General features: G+C 50.5%; 1 protein-coding gene across 3 annotated transcripts in view; it reads left to right on the forward strand.

Annotated features, from left to right (window-relative positions):
• The window catches only part of CCDC33 (coiled-coil domain containing 33), a 316,889-nt gene extending 299,609 nt beyond the window's left edge, over positions 1 to 17,280 (forward strand). The window contains exons 16-23 of one of the 3 annotated variants that reach the window (XM_054042405.1): positions 7,757 to 7,955; positions 8,376 to 8,464; positions 9,298 to 9,429; positions 10,550 to 10,622; positions 12,220 to 12,341; positions 14,562 to 14,648; positions 15,627 to 15,743; positions 17,080 to 17,280. In XM_054042405.1, coding sequence (XP_053898380.1) covers positions 7,757 to 7,955; positions 8,376 to 8,464; positions 9,298 to 9,429; positions 10,550 to 10,622; positions 12,220 to 12,341; positions 14,562 to 14,648; positions 15,627 to 15,743; positions 17,080 to 17,142 — 882 coding nt within the window. In that variant the 3' untranslated portion in view covers positions 17,143 to 17,280. The remainder of the gene's footprint in view (positions 1 to 7,756; positions 7,956 to 8,375; positions 8,465 to 9,297; positions 9,430 to 10,549; positions 10,623 to 12,219; positions 12,342 to 14,561; positions 14,649 to 15,626; positions 15,744 to 17,079) is intronic. The other 2 variants (XM_054042406.1, XM_054042407.1) reach the window with 2 other exon arrangements.
• The last annotated feature ends 4,325 nt before the right edge of the window (positions 17,281 to 21,605 follow it).

Consider the following 21,605-nt stretch of genomic DNA (forward strand, 5'->3'; position numbering starts at 1 on the left):
TGTTTCACACTTTCAAAAGAAAATCCTTTTGTAGTGGTACAAAAAAAAAATTGAAATTTCCCACAGAACAAAATTCTGGGAAAAAATTGGGGCAGCTGGAGTGTGAGAGTGAGATACAAACATGGAAAGGGAATAGTCAGAGAGAGAAAGGTAACCAGGATGTGTTTCTGTATTTCCTTGCAATGAGCAACAGTACATCGGACAGGGGGTAATTAGATACAGGCTAGTCCCAGGTGGCACCAAACTCCAGGCTGGGATTTCCCATGGACCAAGCAAAGTCTGTGTTACATAGAGCAACCTATCCGGAGTCAGGTCAGAGATTAGGGGTTCCTGGCTTCTAGTGTCATGTTCAGTCCAGTGAACCATATTGCCAGCCAGCAAAAATGAGAGGAGATAGCAGAGCAAACCCGTTCTGTGAATGCCTGTCAATCTAACCGCAGAACTCTTCTGGGTGAAGGTGTCAGATGGGGCAGCTTCCCTAGCATCCCAGACAGCACAGTTCACATGGCAACGTGCCAGCAGCAGGCTCCAGCACTTCAGGACTCTGATAGGCTCCTTCCATAGCATCACAGCATGGGGAGCTCATGTAGGACCAAGAGAAATTACAGGCCCCACCAAAATTGTTGACCTTAACAACAGGCTGGCCTGACCCAGCTTTCAAGCCAAGGAGGGGACTCATCAGAGCTGCTCTTGGGCCACCTCTCTTGGGTTCAGAATGGTATGAAGTACTCCCTGCCCCTGCCATAAGGTCCTCTCTTGTTGATTGTGTAACTATCCTACTGGGTGCAATAGGGAAATCTGTGCTATCTACAGAAGATGGTTTAGAAATCTTGTGAAAAGGCTCTCACTCTCTGTTAAACATGACTCCCAAACCCTACAGAATTTATCAGGATCCAATAGGTTTCATCCCTATTAAATTCTATATGGCTTTCTGATAAGGGATGCCCTGGAAGGACAGCTTGTGTGGCAGGGTGGGGGTTGCAATATTGGGGCCCCTTTAGCACCTGGGACCCAGAGTGACTAATTTGTCTGGGTGCTAATCGGCTGCAGTGCATGACGCACACCAGTAAGGCTGGCACCCACTGAAGTGGAGAAATGGACTCGTGCAATTTCCAGCTGATAGTCTCCCCTGTTTAAAAACAAACAGACCTCCTCAAGGCTCTGAGCCATGCACAACTCTCCCGAAGGCCAGCACCAAGGCTGAGAGCTGCCGAGGTCAGCAGTACTGGCACACAGACAGCTCTGTCATGGCCGTCTCTGCCCAAGGCCCTGAGCAATACAGCTGTGGCAGCTGTTGGAGGGGCTGACCCCCTTTCAAATCAGACATGACTGCTTTCTCCTGTAAAGGCAGCTGCTTGTATGTCTGGCACAACCTGTTGTCTCCTCACCTGATTCCATCAGTACCACAAACTATTTAACTGGAGCAAATATAATGGCCTGCCAAGGTTATAGCTTCATAGAATTTAAAGTCATTATGATAATCAACTCTGACTTCCTGCATAACATAGGCCACAAAGCCTCACGCAGTAATTTCTGCATCAAACCCATGACTTCAGTTGGAGCTATAGCATCTCTCTTAGAAAGAGATCCAGTCTTGCTTTAAAGACTGCAAACGATAGAGAATCCCCCACATAGTTAATTACCCTCACTGTTAAAAAAGTGCACCTTAGTCTGAATTTGTCTCGCTTTAGCTTCCAACCATTGGATCTCATTATGTCTTTTTCTGCTAAGTTAAAAGCAGTCTACTATCAGAAATCTATTCCCTATGGAGGTAGACTGTGCTCAAGTCATCTGTTAACCTTCTCTTGGATAAACTAAATAGATTGAGCTTCTTGAGGCTCTCATTCTATAGCAGGTTTTCCAGACCTTGAATCTTTCTTGTAGCTCTCTTCTGAATCCTTTCCAATTTTTCAACATACTTTTTGAAGTGTGGACACCAGACACAGTCTCTAATAATGGGCTCACTAATGCAATACACAGAGGTAATTCCAGCTCCATACTCCTCCTTGATATGTCCCTGCTTATACAGCCAAGGATCATGTTTGCCCTCTTAGCCACAGCATTGCACTGAGAGCTCATGTTCAGTAGACTGTCTACCATTCCTCCAAATGCTTTTCAGAGTCACCACTTTCCAGGATACAGTCACCCATCTTCTAAATGTGACCTACAATCTTTGTTTCTAGAAGTATGACTTTGTATTTAGCTGTGTTAAAACATATGGTGTTCAAATGAGCAGCCCTTACCAAGTGATGCAGGTTAATCTGTATAACTGAACGATCCCTGGCTGGAAGTTGAAGCTAGACAAATTCAGACTGGAAATCAGGTGTAAATTTTTAACAGTGAGGGTAATTAACCACCAGAACAACTTAAGATTGGATGGGTTCTTTAAAGACATGATCTAGTTCATAAGGAATTACTTTGGGGCAGTTCTCTGGTCTGTCTTATACAGGAGAGCAGACTAGATCATCACAGTGGTCCCTTATGGCCTTAGAAACTATGAACACCTGTGATTATTTACCACTCCACCAGTATTTCTGTTGCCATGCCAGGGGATGAGAGAGAGAACTGAGATTCGGGAGTCTGCTTCTCAATCCCCATGTGCGCTCTCTCTCTGTGTGTGAAAATGAACACCTCTGGGGCCTGATTCTTAATGGAGTTACTCCTGGTTTACACTGGGCGAGATCTTACCCCTCTCATTAGGAGAGAAGGATTTTGCTGCATGCCCTTTAGCACTGCCAGTATGTAGCTGATATCGGCCAGAGTTGATGTTAAGAATAGAAAGCTCGTGCACTGTGGAACAAGAGAGTGCATGACAATGGGATATACTGGCCATAGCTCAAACTTCATTGTTCACTCATTGTAACTTACTCCAAGGGTTTTCCCATTTCTGGTGGCTCATGGTCAAGCAACCGCCCCTCAACCATTATGAGAGCTCCAGCCATCCACAGGGCTCGAGGGACAAATCAGCATTTGCCAGATGTTCCTAGCATAGCAGCATCAGAGTGGCCACAGTCTTTCCTTCTACTTAAAGTGGGAACCCTTAGCAGATACTGCCCTTTTACTAGCGACTGCAGTCTCAGAAGCTATCCAGTGTGCAGAGTACATATCACCCCATTGTTAGCTCCCATTCTATTGGAGTTCTGCTCAGAATAGTGTTGCCTCTGAGGCGGATGTTTGAAAGGATCTGAAATTGCTTTATTTCCTTGTTTTTCCTGCTACATTTTCTCCCACAACCTGTGTGCCCTGCTGCATGTGTGATGCCTCTCTGAAGGGTGGCAGAAGAGCCAAGAGTTGTGCCTGAAAAGCTACACTGAGCTGAGACTAAATGTAGGTGTCTTGGGGGCAGTGTGCTGCTGCTTGACTTGTACTGCAGCAGAGGATTTAGCTTGGAGTCTGAGGTGCCTCTTGCTTAGGTTACAAGTTCAAACCACTCACCAGCCAGAAAGGTAGTCACCCAATGCTCCTTGAAATCGGGTGTCATATTTTGTGTATGGGAGTGAGTGTTGGCTCCCAAGAGGATGTATAAGATACCTGCTACGCAGCTGGCATGTTCATCAGCAGATCAGGTACATTGTCCCGGGCATGCATGGACACAGCATGGCAGGTGTGATCTGCCAAGGGAGCCTTGACAGCCCAGGAGTGTGCTATACCTAGGCCTAGCTGAATCTCAGGGAGGCCCAGCAGCTATGTTCTGTATATTTGGTAGCACTGTTAGATCTGGAACGCCAGGCAGCAATCAACATCTCTGCCTCACTGCAGCCTGCAGTTGTGTGTGCTGTGAAAGTGGACCTTGGCCACACTCCCTGAGCCAGTGCTCTCCTAGCTCTAACCTTGGCCAGAGCACACGCTGCTCTTGGCTAATGCAGCTGGCTGTTGTTTTTGTTTCATCCATTCCTGAGATAGGGCTCTGGAGTCTGCCCTTGCCCCTGGGTGCTAACTCCAAACCATGGCAACGTTATCATCTCCCTGTTTGTCTTCTACCGAGTGCCTCCATGCACAGCAGGCTGGGGGCCTTGCAGGGAGAGAGGTAGAGCTGGTCACTCAGCGGGACTCTTCTTAGAGAAACACAACAGGCCAAAGGCTATTCTCACCCGTATGAAACTTCAGTGGCTTAGCTAAAGTTATGCCAATGGGAGAGAGATCTCTTCAGCTCCAGTCCCTCAGGAAAGAGTGCATTGAGGGTTAATAAATCCAGTCTGTTTCCATGCCCTCATTTTGCCGTAATGATTCCTTGCTCCCTTTCCACTGGTTTATTCCTCTCTCAGGATCTTCACTGACTGTTAGTTGGATTGGTATGTAGGGAATTCATTCCTAGAACATAGGACAGGCAGATGTGGGGGGGGAGGGGATGTGGTCTAGTGGTTAGAGCAATGGATTGGGCGTCAGGCTTTTTAGATGCTGTCCCTAGTTCTGCCATTGATCTTGGGCAAGCCATGGTTAATCCCTTGGTGCCTCAGTCTCTCCACCTCTAAAACGGTGATAGTAATGTTCACACACACTCCTTTAGAAGTAATATTAATAAGTTTTAAGGCCAGAAGGGACCATTATGATCATCTCCTCTGACTTCCTGAATAGCATAGGCCAGGGAACCTACCCCAGTGAGTCCTGCACCAAACTCCGTAACTAGGACTGGCTGGAAAACAAGGATGCATGAAAAATTTCAAGGTTTGCAATTTTTTTTTTCATTCTGCATTGGAACAAAATGGAGATCTGTGTGTGAAAGTAGCAGCCCTGGGACAAAAAGTGCTGGGATCAAATCCCTGCTCTGCCTGAGGTAGAATAGGGACTTGACCCACATGCTGCTGACTGCCCTAACCACTGGGCTATTGGCTGGTCTGGAATGACTTCCACCCTCATTTTGACCAGAAATTCCATCCTAGACCAGAGGCACCTTCCCAGTGAAAATTTAATCCAAACTGATATATTTCCATAAGGTCTGGTTTTGACAAATTGGCATTTTCTGACAAAAAAAAGTCTAAACGAAAAATTCGCAGGAAGCTTAGCCAATAACCTGTGTTTGAGCTAGAGCGCATCTTTTAGAGACACTTCGCCTGGATTTAGAGACTTGAAGTGGCAGACAGTCCACCACATCCATCAGCATATTGTTCCAGTGCTTAATGACTCTTAATGCATCTGATTTCTCATCTGAATTTGTCCAACTTCAGCTTCCAGCTATAGGATCTCGTTATGCTTTTGGCTGCTAAATGAAAGCGCCAATCAGAAACCTTCTCCCCATGAAAATACGAGGCCCCTAAGAGAGCTGTGCATCCCTTAACATGGCTTATTTTGTCATGTGACCTTTTTACCTGGGGGCAGGCAAATCATAAGAACATAACATATCTATAGGGTGTGTTGAATAGGGTGGTAAATCTCCTGGCTCATCAGAGCAGCCCAAGCAGGCTTGGTTACGAGAGACTGATATTGACAAACCAGGTATAACTGATGTGCTGTGTTCAGAACTCTGAATGTTGGATAGGAATTATCAGCTGATTTACAAAGTGCCATTTGGTCCTTTTTACACTATTACTGGAGCAATGTTTCGTCCCATTTGCTGCCCTCTCCCCAGGTCTGCACAGATGGATCTAGGAAGGACTAGTGATGTTGTGGAGCTAAGTGGGACTGAAGCCAGGAGGGAGCACGTGGTGTGCTGCTGCCCAATGCAGCTGGGTGGTAATTCTTGTTCCAAGGTCTCTTCAGTAACCTTCTAGGTGAGGAATTCTACCCTGAGAACATCACTGCTGCCATGATGAGAGCTTTAAGAATCAGAGTCAAAGAACTGACATGTTCCCAGGGCTGGTTCCATCACTCAGTGGTTAATGTGGGACAGATGAACTAAGGCCTGGAGTGCCACAAATGTCTGCCAGAGGCCATATGGAGGAAGCAGAGGGGCCCTTCTGAAAGGGGTGAAGATGGGTAGTGGGTAAATCTTGAAATGCAGCTCCTATGTCAACTGCTCCTTGGTTAGTCCTTGTCAGTTAACAGACAGAGCAGCGATGCCTGTTTTGGGTGCAGAATACACCATGAGGGTACCACTGGGACCTGCCATTGTATGGATGGGAAGGGAGGAGGATATGGATAGGGGCATGTGGTGGACACCCAGGATGGGAGGATACACTGGTAGGAAGGTGGTAGTCAGGGCCGTCCTTACCCATACGCAAAGTACGCAGCTGCGTAGGGAACCAGGAAATTTGGTGCCCCAAATTTCCTGGTGCGCTGCACAGCTGTGTGCTGCTCCGCCTCTTCCCTATGGCCCCGCCTGAGCCCTGCTTCTTCCCGCCCCTGCTCTGCCTCCACTCCACCCCTTCCCCAAAGCCCCCACCCCTGTTCTGCCCCACCCTGCCTCTTCTCGCCCCACCCCTACTCCACCCAAGCCCTGCCCCCACTCCCCTGAGAAGTGCAACAGGGCTGGGCCTGCATTCACCGGTGGCGGGAAGTGCAGTGAGTTCCCCCCTGTTCCCCAAGCCAGCCCCTGTGCCCCCTGTGGAGGCCTGGGGCCAGTCCCCTCCTCCCCCCGGAGGCCTGGGGCCCCACAGAGGATGCAGATGTGGGAAGGTGGCAGCCACCTGAGATGGGAAGGGAGGAATATATGGATGGGGGCAGATGGGGGCCACCTGAGGGATGGTGTGAAATGAGAAGATCTTATGAAGTAGAGATGGGAAGAAGACTGCTTGACTCTGGGCTCTGCTAATGATACAGAGCCTGTTGCCTCTGGGTCGCTCTCTTGACTGCAGTTGGCTGTCTGGTGGCCCCTGGGTGATATGGGTTTGATGCCCTCAGTCCAGGGCCTAGTGGATAGGTGCTACATCACAAGCCTGTTGTTATACCTGATGCTAGCTGGCGTTCTGGTTGGCAGCCTCTGCAGAGAGGCCAGGGACAGCCTAGGTCATGGGCCGTGATCTCACCTCTCATCCCTCAAGGTCAGCATGGAGGCACACGTGGGGTTTGGGAAGCTTGTCACTTTGTTGAGCAAAAAAGATAGGATTCAGGTCCCTGGAGTTGTCAATCTAGCCCCCCTCACTGCCCCCTACCTCCAGCACTAGATGGACACAATGCTTAAAACAAGGAAAGAAAAACTGACCCAGCTGAGCTGCTGAAACCATACAAGAACTGACCAGAAGTTTCACCCCCAAACTTACCCATTCCACCTGTGATCAGAAGCCTGACTGCTGAAATAGCACAAGACAGTGTTCCCATGGTCTTTCCAGCCCCAACAGAGGCAGGAGGTGATGTAAACCTAGTCTGACAGCAGCTTAAGATTTCCAAGAATCTCAGATAAGCAGGAACAGTGTGGTCTAGTTGTTAAGGCAGATGACTAAGACTCAAGAGATTTGGACTGTAGTCTTAACTCTGCCACTAACATAGTGACCTTTGGTGAGTCATTTCCCATCCCTTCTTCCCCATCTGTAACATGAGGTCAGTAATATTTACCCAGGCTCCTAAAGTGCTTTGAGATTTATGGATGGAGAGTGCTATACAAGTTCAGTACATTATGGTGCGTGTCTGAACACCTGGGAACTATGGCGATTGTGTCCTATAAATATTGGGTGGGAAACTTTCTGCAGCTCATCCATGTCATTTGCAGTTCACCCATCCCCACCCAGGCTCTTGCTCAGTCTGGTCCCAGGTGGCAGGAACCTTTGGCCAGCATCCTTGGTCATTGGAGTGGATGGGTGGAAGGAAGAAAAAAGGACCTGGCTAAGCATTCGTCTCTAAGTTGAGGTTGTGCAAGGTGTAACAGGTGCTCTCCTGTGGCCAGCAGGAGCTAGATAATTACCGTACGGCCATGAAGAAGATGGCGGATGATATCCAGTCTCTGCGCAGGCATGTTGCCAGCCTGGAGGCAGAGAACAGCACCTTGCGCTGCAACCTGAGCATGCACGAGGAAGTGGGCCGCACACTGCTGAACGATGTGGATGTGGATGTCATGACCAAGGTGGAGATAGTTGACAGGATAGGTAAGGTATGCACCTCCCACCCCACCTCTGCATTGCCCATTGGGGAACAAAGGAAGGAAGAGGCTGACATGAGAAAGAGTAGGGCATGTCTCTGACTGTGGCATTACAGGGAGTGGGAAAGTGAAAGGTTAATAGCCTTGGCTAGAGGCAGGCACAGTGCAAGTGCCCACCAGTCCCTGTTATCCCCATCCCAGCCCTCTCCTCCTGGACTCTCCCTCTTGGCTGATGCTCCTCAGTCCTTACCATCCAGTTTAATTTGTATCTGAATTTGTGGACCTAACAATCTGATTGGGCACTTTTGGCCTTAGCGACTAGACCTGCCCCATAGCTGTGCCCCCTATTCCCTGGGAGTCCTGAGAGCTGTTTGTATCCCTCAGACATGCCCCCATGCCACTGACTGGGCTCTGTGGTCTCTTGCAGTGGCCCTCAAGCACAAACTGGCTGCTGGGACAGTGGAGATGAGCAGGATGAAGGACCGGGTGCAACAGCTGCAAAATGAGCTGATCCGGGTAACTGTGCCGATGGCTTTGGCCTGCTTGGTCATTATTCCATAGAGGGACCCGTGAGCGTATGCAGCTCCTGTCCTGAAGGCCTCAGGGTCTAATTCAAACAGATACGATGCCCAGGGCACAAGCACAAGGATCTGGGCTCTCCCTAGTGAGAAGAGCTCTGAAGAAGGCTGCATGCAAGAAGAGAGTTTGACAAAGGAGACGGCTTAGCACGTGGGACATCAGAGGTTGCTCCCTAGCCTGTGGAGCGAGATGCCAGTCTAAATATGAAAGTCAGCTGTGCTGCAGAGCCAATACCCTCTGCCTTTATCCTGCTGTCCCATGCTGGGGGTCTTCCCCTCCAAAGGAGAAAGGAGACCACCACTCTTTAGAGCCACACACTAGGAGCAGCACGTTCCTGGTTACAGGTGGAAATTAACACAGACAAAGAGAGGTCAGCCTGGTGCCCAGGAGGCCCTCACAGGGGGCGAGCAGCTTGGAGCTAGGGAGCCATCGGGAGAAGCAAATATTCCCAGACCCCTGGACAGTCTCACTAAGCTCCTGGAGACTGGGGCTGTAGTTTGAGTTCTCTGCTGATTATCCTCCTCTCCTAACCCTGCAGCCACCCTGATTGACCAAGGGAGGAGAGTGGAGTAACAGGTGAACTCCAGTAGCTTTGGCAGCTCAGTCTGGGTCACACCCTGCCATAGTTCCGCAGCCCAATCAGCGACTGCTTGGGAGCCAGAGAGAACCACAGGTCTGCCTGTGTCCATCCACCTCAGTAAAGAATCCCCTGTGCATTCTGATTCACTCCCCGAGGGATCTGATGGTTTTCCTCCCCTCTCACCCACCAGAAGAATGACCGGGAGAAGGACCTGGTGATGCTGCAACGAGCCCATCAGCAACAGCAGACGGTGCTGAGGAAGTACCATGAGAAAATCACCAAGATGAAAGCCCTGGAGGATACTGTACGGCAGCAGGAGAGGGTGAGCAGAGCACAGGTGCATGGGAGGGTGCAGGGGAGAGTACCCAGCTGGGCGTCCCACAGGGCTTTGCTCCTCTTCCATGCTGGGGCAACATGCCCTGTGCTCATAGTGCACTCCCTACAGGGAGACCTTGCAACAAGCCACAGCAAAGCAAACCATCAGGGACCTGCCCTGGTGTTGTGTTTGTCAGCATCAACCAGGCCCACAGGATCTGGGCCCCATGGTCTCACTAGCAGGGCGGGATCTTCCTGCCTCCATCTGCTCCCCCTTTGTCACCCTGTCATGAATATAGGGGGAAGGGTAGCAACCTTTATGTATGCAGTAGCATAAAATTCCTCCTTGGCAGCTGTACTGGATTGCCTTACCTGTAGGCAGTTCAAATTACCTAGTTGGCACCTGACCAGAAGGACCAATGAGGAAGGAAGATACTTTCAAATCTGGGGGGGCGGGGGGAAGGATTTGTTTTAGTGTTCCTGCTGAAAAACATCTACATAACAGCTGAAATGCCTGAAGACCGACCTAACTCCTGGCATAGACAGCACTATGTTAACAGGAGAGTTTTTCCCACCCACATAACTACCATCTCTCGGGGAAGTGGCTTAACTAGGCTGACAGGAGATGCTCTGTGCCTCTGCAGCATTTTAAATGTGGACCTGCCCATGTGCAGTGTAGACACACCCTTAAAGGACATGAGGTCCATTGTCTGTGGCCCATACACAGTCCCCGCCAGCTGGGGAACAGTGAAGCAAGCTGAACAGGAGGGAAGGCCAGCAACAGCATTGCAGAGCTAGGCCTTGTCCAGACTAAGGTTGTGGTGTTAGCATGTGTGACTCGCACATTTTAAAAGTCTAGTGTTGCTAAGGCCACACTGCCTTTAATGTGCCAACCTAGGCTCCCCTCTGGGCTTCACCTCAGCCTGTTTAGCATGAGTTAAAGGCAACGTACCTTCTGCAGACTAGAAGTTTAGACCCTGTTAGTGACCATGTGGTAACGACATGCCCCAAATCTAGTCTAGCCAAGGCCCCAACTCTCTGCAGCACCCTGTTGCTGCAAGGGTTATGTGGGCCTTCAGGGGCTGTGATGGGAGCTCCTCTCTCCACTGAATTTCTGCCTTCCAAAGGTGATTGAGAAGATGGAGCGCATGCTGGAGGAGAAGGTGCCAGAGGCTACTAGGACCTGTGAGCAACTGTTGGGTAAATGCCCCCCTCTCTCTCTCTGTGAGAGCCAGGGGGCTGGGCTGGGCCCTGTTTTATTGGGAGCCAGGTAGTTCCTGAGTGATGCAGGAGGGGAGGGAGTGGCCCAAGTTACAGCTCAACTGGCCACATGGGAGGCAGGCGGGAGAAGCTCATAGGGACCCAGCAGAGAGGCTCATCATTCAGGGCCATACCCTGCTCCCTCCCTTACTCATGTTGGGCAGCACCAACCAATGGGACTACTTGTGGAGTAAGTTGCTACTCCACATGAAGTCTGGCCCTATGGAAGGGAAAAGCAGAGCCCCCAGTCAGGGAAGCCTAAAGCCCCCAGCTCCTTGCTGTACCCAGGGTCAGGACCGGCTCTAGGCATCAGCTTGGGGTGGCACATTTCCAGGGGCGGCATTCCCGCTGACGTCTTCAAAAATTCCAACATCGAGCCCCAGCTCTCCTCGGGCAATAAAGTGCCCACCAACTGCCTGGATGTGGCAGGCAGCAGCCCTCCGGGCTACTGTTACAAAGTCTGCCTGGCCCTGGAGTCCAGCAAGAGCAACTTCATGTTCCTACAGCCCGAGTTCCCCGAGGAACAACAAGAAAGCCGCCGAGAACTTACCAGGGCCGGTAACCCTGCAGTACAGCTGGTGGGGCTCGGGGAGATGCACTGGGAGAGAGTGCCATGAAATACCTCTTCAAGGGTTAGCCCGGCTTTCCCCCTTCTTCTCTCCCTCCCATGCCCCCTTGGAAACGAATCTGAGCCGGGAGAAATCCTTTCATTCAGGCACAACTTTTTAAAGATAATGACCCGACCCTTTGATCAAGTGGCAGAGTCGGAATTAACACCTGTCAGACAGCAGGCAATTCTCCAGCGTGCTCCTTACCCATTTCAGTTAATGATTTGGGAGACTTCAGGCTCATTTTAAATGAGTGAAAGTAGCAGAAAGCACTCAGAAGCAACAGCCGAGCTCCTAGTAAGACTGAAATACGGAACGTGCCCAGGAAAGCCAAGGGCTGTCTCCGATTGCGGCTGCACAACCCCGTAGCCTTCCTTCAAGAGACCCAGGCGTGACACTGGGGCAGCAAAGCAAGTGGTGATTTAAGTCTCTGAAATGTCACTGTCTATTCTGTATTTCCCCTCCGCACATATTACAGGCAGCACGAATTACTCAGGCACTCTAGTGGCCCATGGGGCTTTTCAGCTCCTTTGTCTCAATACCAAATTCAGGCAGATACACCCGGCTCAAGCAGATTCAGATGTAGTCGTTGCCCAATGCTGCATCAGTACCGCACCCAGTCAAAAAAAAAAAACCACAACAACAACAAAAACCATTGCAAAGTGCAAACGTGTAAAAGCCACACAAAAAAAAAGGGTGGGGGGGGGCGGCAAAAATTTTTTTGCTTGGAGCGGCAAAAAACTTAGAGCCGGCCCTGCCCAGGGTGCTCCCTTTCACAGACAGGTTCTGATTCCACTATAGTAGGCTGGCAGGGGCAAAGGAGAGGTGAAATGACCTGGCCTCTCCCTGGAAGGGGGTGGGTAGTGAAAGTGCTGGAGGGTATGGAGCTGAGCAGAGGTCTGAGCGGCTTCTCTGCTCTTCTCCCCCAGCTGATAGCTTCTCCAAGGAGTTCTACTCTACCCTGCTAGCTGAGAACATGAGACTGCGGGAGGAGTTGGGCAGAGCCCACTACCGCTCTTCCCCCATCATCCTGCAGCAGCAAGCCTTGCCGGTGAGATGGGTCAGCTTGGGGCCACGCCATGGGGAGGGTCCCCTGTTAGCCAGTGGGAGTGATTCACTTCATGTGCAGGACACTGTGGCTGGCAGTTTGGTTCCTTTATCAGTGTGACAGGTTCCCCCCAGGGTGCCATTTGAAACTGGGGTACCGCTGAGCCCCCTGACCCACCAGTCTGGGCTCCCTCTCACACTGTACTGCTGTGAGAAGCTGCAAAACCCTCCAACCTGCACATTCACCAGCATTCACACAGGTTGGGAGTCGGACCAGTGTTCCCTCTAATTTTGCCCACGTATGTGTGGAATTAATTTTGTTATATGCACCAATATGAAGGTGATGTGTGACACATCACCTCCATATTGGTGCACATAACAAAATTCAGGTGGCAAGGGTCGAGAGGTTCGGAGTGTGGGAGGGGGCTCAGGGCTGGGGCAGAGGGTTGGGGTCCGTGGGGCTCCGGCTGGGGGTGCGGGCTCTGGGGTGGGTCCAGGGATGAGGGGTTTTGAGTTCAGACTGCCTGGGGCTACAGCAGGAAGAGAGGACTCCCCCCAGTTCTCTCTCCCTGCAGCAGCACCTAGGCTGGGGGGGGAGGGTCGCCTCTGCCCACCATGGCAGCTCTGGGGCTGGACCTGCCTCTACCCCAGCCACAGCAGGTCTAGGCTGGGGCTGGGTTGGGGCCAGGGAACAGGGACCTCTTCCCCTGCTTTGGCAGATCTGGGGCTGGGCTGGGTTGGGGCCAGGGGAGGGACTGTACAGCTTAGAGGGAATTTAGGTAAGGACACACCCAGCTGCAGTTACACGCAGGCTCTCTAACCACCAGCTTCACAGCCTGGGACCCCAGAGCTGAACCATCCTCCACTGGTCAAATCTGGCCAGTATATGGGCTTTACACCTGGTCCTCCTCTCCCTCAATGTGAAGAGAACAATGCACACTTGTGGTAACCAAACAGAGATTTTCCCCAAGCACTCCAGTCACAGCTCACTGGTTTAGATTAAAACAAAATAATTGTATTAGCTACAAAAGCTAGATTTTAAGTGATTATAAGGGATAGCAAACAGATCAAGGCAGATCACCCAGTAAATAAACAAAAATGCAAAATAAGCTTAATATACTAAATAGATTGGCTATGAATAACAGATTCTCACCCTGATTGATGGTACAGGCAGGCTACAGATTCTTAAGGCACAAGCTGCATTAACTTTACAACTTGGGTTTCTCAGGTCTTCATACACAGGCTAGAAATCCCTTTAGCCTGGGTCCAGCACTTCCCCCAGTTCAGTCTTTGTTCCTTAGGTGTTTCCAGGAGTTTTCTTGTGTGGGGAGTGAAGAATCCTGCCCCGATGATGTCACTCCCTGCCTTATATACCTTTTGCATATAGCAGGAACCCTTTGTTCCAAAGCTTGATTCCCAGACCAATCTGTGGGAAAATACTGACATCCCAAGATGGAGTCCAGCCTCATGTGGCCTGGTCACATGTCCTTGTAGAGTCATAGCAGCCATCACTCTCAGGCTGTCTATAGAGTTCTCAGGAAGACTCACCAGGTGGGAGATAAGCTTCTCCTGAGGCCTATTGTTCTCCCTAATGGCTCATTGCCCTGAGTAGGCCCTTCCCAACCAGCTATCTAGCCTGAACGCATCTTGTCTAGTGGGCATTATCCAGGTGTAACTACATTTGAAATACAGATACATAGTCAATATTCATAACTTTAGATACAAAAATGATACATACATACAAATAGGATAATCATATTCAGCAAATCATAACTTTTCCAGTGACATCTCACATGATTTATTTTGTACAAACTGCATCATAATTATGTTATATTCATATGATAATATCACTATGAAGAATATGGGGGTGCAGTGTCACAATCAGGTTGTAAATGCTTTGGGACAGGGACTGTTTCTGCTGACAGGTTTGTACAGTGCCTGGCACAATGGGGCCTTGACCGCTGATTGGAGCCTCTAGCCACTACTGCAATGCAATATTATATTGTATTTTAAAAGCTGCCTTCACCACAGCCTCTACAGATCCAAGGCCTGCTCAGCACTGGCTTTTCTGCCCCCACCACGACCTCACATCAGCACTCCCATTATATGGATTCCATGGAATGGTGGGGGAAAAGGGGTCACTGGCAGCCTGTGTCATGATGGGAAGGGGATGGAGGGCTAGAGTCTCTAAATCTCACTTCCTAGCTGCATTATCTGTTTTCAGGACATATTCTCCACCAACTCAGAGAAGCTGTCTTTGCTGGCCAAGGTGGAGAAGGCGCAAGGTCGCATCCGTGTCCTGGAAAGCCAGGTAATTGTCATGCCCTTTCTCACAGGTCATCCCCCTAGTACACACATCCCATCGCCAATCTCCACCCGTTGCATGGTCCTGTGGCATGAATGAGAATGAACTCTGACAACCCTGAGCACTGACTCACCCCTTGGTGTGCCCCAGAAACTGGTGTTTCCTTCGAGGTATCTATATACATGATCACAGGTGGATTAGGGGCTAGATGCAGACAAAGCATTGTCTCATCTCTGCTCCTTTCCCAGTGGAGGGTAGGACTTGTTATGATTTATTGGCTGGTGAAGATCTGACTCTTGCGATTGGCCTGGAAGGCGATCAGTTGCTGGTCAGTTGTAACTCTTGTGGACGGGAGTTCCACAGTCAAGCACTGGCCGCTGAAAAGATCAATCTCATCCTAGTTTTCTCCTTGAGTCTCATCATCGCTCAGGAGCACAACATGGAGAGAGAGGCATCCGTTTCTGAGATAGCCCAGCCCATGGAGAGCTCAGAAGAGCAGCGTCAAGGCCTTAAAGCAGATATACCCAAAAGCTCCCTTTCCCCTCAGCCTCCCTCCATTGAGCATTTTCACAGGCTTTCCCAAAAATAAACCCCTGAGGGAGGCTGCAGCCGTGGGTCTAGCAAGACCCCAAATCAGCACTAATGAGGAGAAATGGGCCTCACAGGAACCCCCTGGGTGTGGCCTCAAAGACCCAGTTGCCCAGGTGCCATGTTTTCATATTCTCCAAGCTACCCCTAATTCCAGCAGCGCTTTGCTGTATATGGCAGTGTATAGGTGATAGGAAGCTGCCAGCTGGGGAATATGTGGCTTGGATGGGGAGCCCACACGTCAGCAGTCTGAAATGCACTAGTCAGTTTCCCATGTGTCAGTGAGCAGAGTGGTGGGGCGTGCGTGCACCACCACTGCCTTCAAGAGCAAACCCAGGGCGAGAGGGCAGGCACGCCAGCACTACCATAGTGCGCTATCTGTTCTCTCCCTCGCAGCTGGAGGAGTCTGCGAGGAAATGGGGGCGGGAGAAGCAGGACCTCAGCACCCAGCTCCTGGAGCAAGAGCATGGCTTTGGGCGCCCATCCAGCACCATCCTGCATGATTTCTCACTGGTCAGTGACATGCCTGCCATGCCGGCCAACCCACAAGCTGGGCTCACCCAGCTACAGTCCGATTCCTCCCATACTCAGCTGCTCAACCTCCTGCCATGGCCACTGTCCATCTGGCTGGTGTAAGAGCCACGTTACTGGTCTCTAAAAATATCCATCTAGTTTTCCTTAGCCAAAGATTGATGGCCAGGACAGGGGACCATGTAAGGGCTCAGCACTCTGTCTAGGGCACAGAAATTGCTCAAGGAACCTCCCCTCCCCACAAGCATATCCAGGCTGAAAGTCTCTTTGCTTTGTGCTAGTATAATGTCGACAGACTCCAGTCATCGGTGCACAGGATCAGACCAGGGACCTGTGGAGCTTAGTGCATGAGCTTCTACCGCATGAGCTAAAAGCCAGATCCCTCTTAGTGAAGGCTGTAGAGCAGACTCATTTTATATCTCCCTCTAAGTGGTTTTGATGCCACTAGATGGGACAGAACACCACACCCAGGAGGTGTGTGGGTTACACTAGCTCAGTATCACGCCCCCTCCATACACTCCCAGAAGAGGAGGGGAGGAAGAGGAGAACCAGGCAGAGCAAGCCAAGGTGGAAGAAGAGCAGGAAAGAGAGTGGATCCTCACAGCCAGCCAGTCCGCTGCTGTGGGAAGGACTGTTGGGTTAACTCCACCCATCTGCACCACAGAGGCAGATCATTGGTCTAAATTTTGGTGCCTGATCAGCTGGTCACAACAAATTTCTGAGTCACCTGTGTCCCTGCAGTGTGCAGGGTTGGGACAGGGCTACCCTCCGTTATCAGACACGCCCATCTGCTCTCTGGACTGCAGCAGTCTCTTTAGCCTCCACACACACACGCTCTTAGGCTCCATCACTCCTGGTTGGCCAGAGCCCACTTCACCTAAGCCCTTTGACCTCTCCCCATATCACAGGGGGGCTATTGTCAGACTTGTGACTTCCCAATCTTGTAGGGTGGCTGCATTTGTTGATTGGGGTAAGACTGAGTATAATCTGCCCCTGCCCGTTCAGCTGGGTGGACAGTCATCCACCACAGCCTGCTCTGGACCACAGACATGGGGTTTTCAGCATAGCAGGTGGGCGAGCATATTACTGAATGGCATACAGGGTCCAGCCCAGAATCTCCTTGTTAAAGCTTTGGGAGGAGGGAGCAGGTAGCATCAGGGCTAGCCTACAGAGCACACACTGGGAACCACGAGATTGGGGCACTGGACAAAAAGGACTCTGCCATTACAGAGGAATGTAAGGGCTGAAAGGAAGTGGGAGACAGGTGGATTAAGATTCCAGGAATATCCCCTGATGTTCATGCTCTTCTCCCACACAGAAAACTTCACCAGACCCCACAACACATATCAAGAGGCACCAAACGCTTGATCCTCTGCCCTAGCACCTTCTGCAAGATGGACTTATTGGCAGTGCTGGGGAAAGACTGTGAATGTTCTGTCTGGTCTCCCCCCCACACCCCCCGAAACAGAGCTCTCCTAGGGGGTCTACTGGAGATCTTTATTAAATGCTTGATGCTCAACCCCCAAGTGCTGTTACTGAAGACTGGATGGCCATGGGAAATATCTATGCCAGTCAGAGCTCAGGGATATGCTTGGCCAAGTGATAGGATCCAGTCTGTGAAGCCCAGCTCAAAGCTTGGAGAAGCGCTAACTCTGGGTTCTATCACAGGGCACTGGGGTTTGGGGATTTTGAATCTGGCCCAGAACCCTGCTCCAATAGGTCACCCCCCCCACCCAACCCTATCTCCTCCCCATCTTGATGACCATCTGTATGTATCTCTCCCCGAGGGTTCCAAGGCAGTTTAGCTTGACTTTCAACATGTTTTCAGCAGCTGATTTTTGCTGGTCCCTTGTATGATCACTTCTGCAGTGTTCCAAGCACAGTTAGATGACAGCTGGTGTTGAGCTTATTGTATCTTCCCTTCCCCGCCTTCTCCCCCCAGGCAGTAGTGTCTTGGAACATTGCATTGCTGGGGTGGGGGGAAGAAGGGTGTGACATGGCCTGAATTCATACCCAGCAGAGGTGGCCTCCGTCTCTTTGGAAGGGTGGGTGAAGAACTCCATCCTTGGCTGTGATGATAGAACGCTGCCCGCTGTATAGCACATCAGCTATGCCCGAAGGACCAATTTGGATCAGTTTCACCCTCCAAGCGTGTGATGTTCATGGAGGTTGACATTCCCTTTACCTGTGGTCCACTTCCTTTTATGTGTGGGACATTCCACATGGAGCTAGGCACAGTTTAGTTGGGGTGATGATGCCAAACCGAAACCGGGACTGTGAGAAAGCACCAGCCTGCACATCCCTTGAAGATGGCTCCCACAGTCAGTCCGCAGACCAGGAGGAAATCTGAACGTGTAACCAAGCCAAACGCACTCTGCAGTAGAGCGAGTGGCAGCCTTAGAGGTGGGGGAATGGGCCACTGCACACATGGTGCATTGACACTTTGTTGGCCTATGCAGCCTATGCCCCCTAGGGAGTCCTGAGTAGAGAAGCAAAACATCATGGGCCAAATTCATCCCTGGGGTAACCCCATTGACTTCAGCAGAGTTTCACCAGGGATGATTCTGACCCCTGGAATGGCCCACCAGGCTAGACTTAGCCCCGCAAGGTGAGGTGCCCAGCTAGTACGAGTGATGAGAGCAGCAGCAGCACATGGCCATGAGGGCCCTTTGCCCTGGCTGCTATTCCTCATGTCCGCAAGGACTCGTGTGAAGCCACTGGGCTGCAGATCCTTGCAGCCAAAGTCACTTGTGCAGTGACAGAAGCTCATTCTTGTCACTAGTGCCGTTCCGCTGGCAACAGGTGTTAGCCCCCAGTCGGTGAGTGCTACGCATCCCGATCTGCAGGGGGAATGGGGCTCTTAGTTTGCACTGTAGAGACTTGGGTTGTTGGCTGTTAGGTCCCTGGTTCAGTCCCCAGTATTGGCCAAGAGGGCAGCCCCCATACCTAACTGGCCTTGGGGTGTGGCAGGTTTAGTAGACAGGTGACAGCCGGGGCTGCACCCATACCAGCTCTGAGCACAGCATGCAGGTTAGCAGGTGCCGCCTGAGCCATGCTCGCCACTGGGGCTGACTTGCTGAGTGTACCTGATACGGAAAAGGCCCCTCAGGTGCTGCCCCCAGTACGAGGGGTGTTGATTTGCAGAGCCAATAGAACAGCAGCACTTCAATGGGAAGTGGCCATGTCCCATGGCAGCAAAGGGGTGCCGTCTGCCTTGTTGCTTTAAGGGGTGGCAATTTCAAATGAGAACATGACCCTTCAAGGACATCTGGTCTGGTTTGCCCCTTCTTCAGTAGCCCTTCCCTTTGCCACCCCTGTGATGTGAGCCCAGCCTGTTGGGGGGTGGAGAATATCAGCTGTAGCCTGGAGGGAGGAAAGGGGGTGAGGGACTTTAAAACTAAACAAATGAACAGGGCCTCCAGTGGTCTGCCAGGTGCAGGGGGCAAAGCAGTAGCACATAGCCAAGGCAGAGCATGGCACGGGGGTTAGCCACATCACCAGCCAGAAAGGCAGCTTTGGAACACGTATCCTGGAACCTCCAGCTCTGACTGGTCAAGGCCTGCTGCCTGGGGACATGATGAGGAGCAGGATGCTGGCATGTCCAGGTGTCTCTTTGGCATGTGAAATCAGGGCATCTCACATGTGAATTTGGCATGCCAACAGGTAGGGTGGACTGGGGACTGGGAGCCCTCAACATTCCAGCATTTCAACCACACTTCCCAGGTCCTTCTCTAACTATTCTCCAACTGCACAGACATCCCGCGGATCTCTCCTGAGTGCAATTCCAGTGCCTTCCAGTAACTGCACCTTCCCCACCCTCCTACTGTAATACAATGGACGAAAGAGAAATGGACTTTCTAGTTCCCATCTTTTCTTAAAACATGTATTGTTTGCCCTTGAGTGGTTCTTGGTACATCATCACCTAGCCGAACTTCACCAGATATTGTTGTGTTCACATGCTAAGTTCTAAAATATCTTCCTTGAGTCCATTACATGAGTTGTCACTGGAAAAAAAATTACCAGCAATGACAATGTGATCCCAATAAATGGAAAGCAGAAAGCAGTGGTTGACAATTTTTAACACAATGGTACCAATCTAGTGGTATTTTCACTGACAGGTCCAGTGGTTCTTGCCAGCATCACAGTACTTCTTTCACACCTTGGTACAAATTTGTACTACAATGTATTGTCACTAGTGGGTCTTTGGAGCAGGCATTATAGTGATCATGGCTTCCATAAAGCTAACCACAATGATAGCACCTGCCCTTGAAGACATAAACAACCTCTCAACCCCCTAGGAGTGCAAATATAAGATAAGAGGCACTTGCAATGCTGGTGCAAGCAGGTACAATTCCATTGAAGTTAGGGGGAACTCCGGAAGTGTAACTGAGATCAAAATTTGGATCCTATTCCCATCTCCAAAATGCAGTCACCTCTGAAGTAGATGTCACCTGCTCCTTAACAACACACAGCAATACCACACACAGTAGCTTCAGGTTTGAGTTTAGGCCTGGCAGTGAGGCACACCACCTTCCAATTGTAACTGTAAGAGGAAATGTAAGGTAGCAGAATCTAATGGCCATGACTGGGAATTTGGAAGGTGCTTAGAGTCAAATTATTAACATTCTATTACTGCTGGCCTCATGTTATAGTTGGCTCAATTGCTGTGAGAATGATGGGGAAATCAGCAATTTTGTGGTAAGGTACCATTTTTGTGGGTGTCATTTCTCACAGAGTTGGCATGTCTTGCATTTCTCAGAGTTTTGGATTCAGAAATCCCAAAGAAAGATAAAGCAAAGCTCATTCAAAATTACCACATTTTGCCTGCTCTCTGCTTGACTCGGAGTCTGGGTGGTGTCCATCATAAACCAGAAAACAGCCTGCGTTTGGATGTCACTAACCGGAGACTTGCAAATCCCGGTGAGCATGCGCTCAGTTCTTATCCCACCTCCGCGTGTGACTGTGGTAAAGTGATGCCTCTCTGTGCCTCAGTTCTCAATCTGTAGAATGGGGCTAACATGACTGACCTACCTAACAGGAGGGGATAGGGTGACCAGATGTCCCATTTTTAAAGGGACTTTTTCTTATATAGGCACCTATTACCCCCCACTCCCTGTCCTGTTTTTTCACAGTTGCTATCTGGTCACCTTAGGAGGGGATGTGAGGCTAAATTCATGCATGGTTGTAAAGTGCTTTGAACTTCCCAGGTTATGTCTGGATCTGGAGGTGTAATTTGCAGGTTGGATAGCCATATCATGCTGATTCTGATCAAACTGGCATGCAGAAAATAGCATCACAGTCTTGGCAACACAGTGCAACACAATAGCTGCCCCAAGTACAAGCCCATCTGAAATCCTAGGTATGTATACAGGGGGCTAGTTGAAGTCATTGCCCAGGAAGCCATGGCTACACTGCTGTTTTTAGCCTGCTAGCTGGATCAAACTAGCCTGGTGTGATGAAGTTGGAGATTTTTGTAGTGTTTTACATGAATTGTGTGTGCATGCCTCAGTTTCCCTGTGTGCTGCAAGCGAGAGACAGGCATGCTGAAGGCTCAGAGAGGTGGAGAAGCCTACGGCTTATCCCCCAAGAGAGAGCGCACCCCCGAGAAGGGCTGTTGCAATGAAGGGGGTTCCTCCCAGGGACCATATGGAGCCGGGCGAGAGCATAAGTCCTGTGAGTCCCTGACAACTTGGTAGCAGAGGATTGTTGGTGGATGCACCCTGTAGACGGTTGCCTGCCAGTGATAAAACAAGGGAATTGAAGGAACCAGCAAGGAAAGGGCCTAGAACCAGCTCCCTAAAAGCTGGTTTGCATGTCTGTTCAGGGAGCAAGGGCTGAGCATTG

Source organism: Malaclemys terrapin, chromosome 10 (assembly GCF_027887155.1).
Source record: "Malaclemys terrapin pileata isolate rMalTer1 chromosome 10, rMalTer1.hap1, whole genome shotgun sequence".
NCBI lineage: Eukaryota > Metazoa > Chordata > Testudines > Emydidae > Malaclemys > Malaclemys terrapin.